General features: G+C 46.7%; 1 protein-coding gene across 1 annotated transcript in view; it reads right to left on the bottom strand.

The window, feature by feature from the left end:
- Window positions 1–1,308: 1,308 nt before the first annotated feature.
- Window positions 1,309–4,349, bottom strand: part of LOC109414898 (uncharacterized) — an 80,779-nt gene continuing 77,738 nt past the window's right edge. The window contains exon 4 of the mRNA XM_019688741.3: window positions 1,309–4,315. Within this exon, the coding sequence (XP_019544286.3) occupies window positions 1,329–4,315 (2,987 nt within the window). The 3' untranslated portion in view covers window positions 1,309–1,328. The remainder of the gene's footprint in view (window positions 4,316–4,349) is intronic.

Here is a 4,349-nt window from a genome sequence, read left to right as displayed (position 1 = left end):
GGACTGCGAACCAAGCAACACATGGTAACAAAACAATCACGGCAGCACATGTAAGATTTGCGTAAGATGGTTTCAAGGTGTTTTAGACGCGATTCAAAGTGGACTTCAAGAGGCTTCAGGAAAAGGGAGGTTATGATTTGTTTTAGAAGGGTTGAAGCCCTTTCAGAGGCATGTCAATTGGTTTAAGGAGCGTTTCTGGGAATCAAGGAGTTCCAAAGCCCTGGATTTCTTTATGTTCGTAAATTTTAACTTTGATGTTAACCCCTGAGATTTCTAAAAATGCACCCTGAGCCCCCCCTGGAACCCCTACGGAAGCACCCGCTGGAAACCCTCTGTAACGCTCATGAGACCCTTGAAGTGCCCCTGAGCCCCCCTAGAGTTCCCCTGAGTCCCGCTGAGACTACCTTAAATGTCCTTGAGAGGGTTACGGGTCATATGGCCGAACGCCATTTGGCCGAATGTCGTTTGGCCGAACGCCATTAGGCCGAAAAGGTCATTTGGTCGAAAGCCGGTTGGCCGAAAAATGAACGATGGGCATAAGTGACCATGCCACTGTTCCCCACATCAATATAACTCGAAAGAACAGCCTATGATTCAAAGAAGGAAAAATATTTGATAAAATATTGGCAGTTTCAACGCCAACTAATTCCAAAATGTCAAAACTAGAAAGAATAGCCTATGATTAAAAGAAGGAAATATTTGTGAAGATCATAATGGTAGCTAGACTGCCAAAAACTTCCTCTGAATTCTTTTGATCATAATTCGGCCAAACAGCATTCGGCCAGATGGCATTCTGCCAAATGACCGGACACCGATCCCAAGAAACCCTCCTGGAAAACAAAGAAATGTCCCTGACAGCTACTCCTAAAACACCCCGAGGCTTCCTGGTACCCCTTCTGCAACTTCTTTGAGTTCCCTTAAGCTCCCCTAAAACACTCTGGAACTTCTGGAACCTCCTGAGACATTTATGAGTATCCCTGAAACACCCATAAAACCTCTAGACACTGGGATCCCCTGAAACGCTCCTGAAGCGCTTCTGAGATCCCTGGAACCCTCTGAATTACTGATGAAACCTCCAGGTACTCCTGTTTCACGGAGAACTTCCTGAGACCCCATGAAACGTTGCTCAAGTCCCCTGGAACCCCCTGGGGCCCCGTGCACCAGCAGTTTGTTTCTTGTTTACATTGATGAAATACTGTGCTTCGCTCATGGATATCATTATGCATGGAATTCTTTCTTCAAAATCAAACAACGCATTCTTCAATTCACTATTTATTATTGTACAAAATTACAACTTATCTAAAGAAAATATTTACAGTCGAAGTTACTCACCAACCGCCGACTCCCACCACGGCATGCCGTGAACTGCCCACCCCGCCAATGACGGTCGCCGCCGCCGTTCCGGCCGCACCGTGGTTCGTCCCACTTTTCTCGTTGATCTCCGGACAGATGGTGCTCAGATTGAAGTTGGTCAGCGTCGAAGAGCTACCGCCGCCGCCTCCTCCAGTACCAGTGGCGGCGGGAGCAACCGTGGACGGGTACGGTTGAGCTCCTCCGAAGGAGTAATTCGGCAGGGTGGATTGGTAGGGAGTGGTTAGCTGTTGGTAGGTTGACGTGGTCGTAGTCGTGATTGGGCTGTAGAAAAGGGCGTCTTCCGGGAGGGAAGGGACGGGGGGTGCGGCAGGGAGAATCGTTGGGAAGGGACTGAAATCGCTGAGCGGAGGCTGTTTGTGATGTTTTCTGGGTTTTGAGGAAGAGTGGGAGCGTTTTTCGGAGGATGGGACGTAGTAGGGGATGTCGGGCTGGTAGGAGTTCTGGTAGTAGGCGGATGTGGATGAGGATTGCTTCCTATCGGAGGAGTATCCGTAACTGGAGTAACAGGTGGTAGCTGGGAGAGATGACGAAGAAGGGGTTGATAGGGTACTGGGTGGGACGGTTGAGAGACCGTAGCTGTTGTCCATGAACGAAGGCATGTAGTTTTGCTGGCAGCTGTAGTTGTAGTTCTTGCTGTAGTCGGTGGAGTAGTCGAAGTTGAACGAAAGTGCTGTTGTGGAGTTGGTATCGGGAGGGAAAGCTGTGTAGGAGTTGTAGCTGGTGTCGGTGTAGTACTTGTCTTTCTTGGTGGAGCTGCCGGTGGATGGCCCAATCAAGGCTTCGGCTGAATAGTTGTTATTCAACGGTTTCTGGTTGGTAGCGTAGTTGTTACAGCTGGAGTAGTTCTTGTTGGTTGAGCTAGTTTTTCGTGGTTGATCGACCAACTGTTGGACTGACAAGAACGTACTACTCGAGTCGTTTGGCTTCCGTTGATGGTTGGTTGATTTGGTCGCCGTTGGCGGACAGTTCAGTGCAAGATCGCCATGAAGACTTGGAAGGCTTGTGGTAGTTGACGGATAGTATGAAGAATTGGTATCGTTCAGGATATTGGTGAGCTTGTTCGGTGACCATGTAACGAGATTATCTTCGCCGGAGGGATGAGCGAAGAAGATGTCCGATTTCCGGCTAAGGTCGATGTTGGTTTGGTAGGAGTGCGATGGAGTGGCATTGAAATCAAGCGATGGGACAAGTTGAGTATAGTCTTGGTTGCTAGACGATGGTTTTGGATCTTGCGAAGCCATCCAGTTGACGTCGTATTTTGACTGAGGTTGAGTTAATGTCTGGTTCTGGTAACTGGATTGAGTAGTCGGAACAGATGGATAATGGTGGATTTTCTGTTTCGTTGGAGATTTGTACAGGTTGTGGCCGACGGTGGAAGTAGTTTTGGCGGATTTGTAGAGACAGTCTTCAACTTTGGCACACGACGATGCAGAAGTCGTTACGTAAGGTGTGGTATACGTTCCACAAGATGCAACGGCTGCTGAGGGATACGTGTATTTTGGGTTGGTTTTAGTGGTCGACGTCAACGAGAAAGTGAAGCTTGTTGCAGGTTTTTCCGCTTCCAGGAAGTCATACTTCTTGGGAGTTCGCATTGAATCCGATTTAGAGACATCAGGGATGTAGTTGGCGTTGTAGTTGGCAGTTTTACTTGATTTCGCCTGAGATCCGTAAATACTGTATGATGGCGTTGTGATGGTGGATGAGAAATTAGAACTGTTGGTATACTGTGATTGAACTGTTTTTGGTCCGCTTTGAATCGTACTTGTTAACGAGAATGTGAACTCTGTAGCGATAGGTGGTTTCAACAGAGAGAAGTCGTCAATCGGTTTTGCCGTATTGGAAGTTGTTGAGTAAAAGTAATTGGACGAAGTTGTTTGACGATAGTCGTAAGGCTGCGTTGTAACTGTATTATTTGTCGATGTCAACGTGAATGTGAACGGCGTTGTATTATATCTACAGTCGGAAGCTACCGTAACTCGTGATGATTTATGTTCTAACATGCTGTCGATTGACTGATAGATAGTAGAGAAGCTGGTTGATGTCGCCACAGAAGTTGTAGGAGTTTCTGAAATCGGTTGTATTACATTGTCCAATGTACTGTAAATACTTGGATTGAAGTACGAAGAGAAGTTATCTAGAAGTAAGGTATTATCAGTCGTTTGCAGTGATGTTTTCTTATCTACTTCGACACATTCTGTATTCTCGACTTCATTGCAGCCTTCTGCATGATTACCACTAGCCTTGCCACCCGTTGAAACCAATGGAAAGTTCATAAGGTAAGCTGCCGTCGGCGAAAGTGATCCTTGATTGCCGTCCGCTTCCTCGTCCGGAACCTGTAGATTTGCGAAAATATCCGCAGACAAATCCCCTTGATCAAGGTTCATTTCTAGTGAGCTTGCTCGATCATCTACTTGTGACGTTTCGGTTTCCTGAACTGGACTTATGTTATCCATCGGCTCTGTAGAGTTCACTTCCTTAGTCTGTTCATTAGTATGCTCGGTGTTTTTGACTCCTTCGTCCTTCTTTTCATCTAACTTTACCTTTTTCGTTTCAGTTACTCCTTCGTTTTCCTTTTGTTCACTATTTTTCCGCTTTCGTCGTTTTTTCATCATTTCTTTTTTGCTTTTCATTGCCGGAGCGTTTGGTCTCTTCAATGGTGGAATCGGTATTTTCCCGTTGACTATCCGACCCGGAATGACATCGATCGACTTGATAGTGAGTTTCCCTTTCCGTAGCGAGCCTGCCTTTGAAGACGCTGGTTTCGAGTGGGATCCTCTGGTTTTCCGCAAGCTTAGCTTAGCCCGCACATCTTCATTGCTGACTATCAGAAGCGATGAGGTTGGTGGAACTGCTAGAGGCATTTGAAGCAGGTTCCCGTTGTTGGATATGATAACTCCGGTGGCCATGATTGGCGTCGGTAGCAGTGCAGAGGTGACATTGACTGAAACAATTTTGAGCTTCTGAATATAATTGAA

The sequence above is a fragment of the Aedes albopictus genome, chromosome 3 (genome assembly GCF_035046485.1).
Source record: "Aedes albopictus strain Foshan chromosome 3, AalbF5, whole genome shotgun sequence".
In the NCBI taxonomy this organism is placed as follows: Eukaryota; Metazoa; Arthropoda; class Insecta; order Diptera; family Culicidae; genus Aedes; species Aedes albopictus.
Note: the sequence above shows the minus strand (reverse complement) of the source record. Positions and strands in the feature narration are given on the sequence as shown.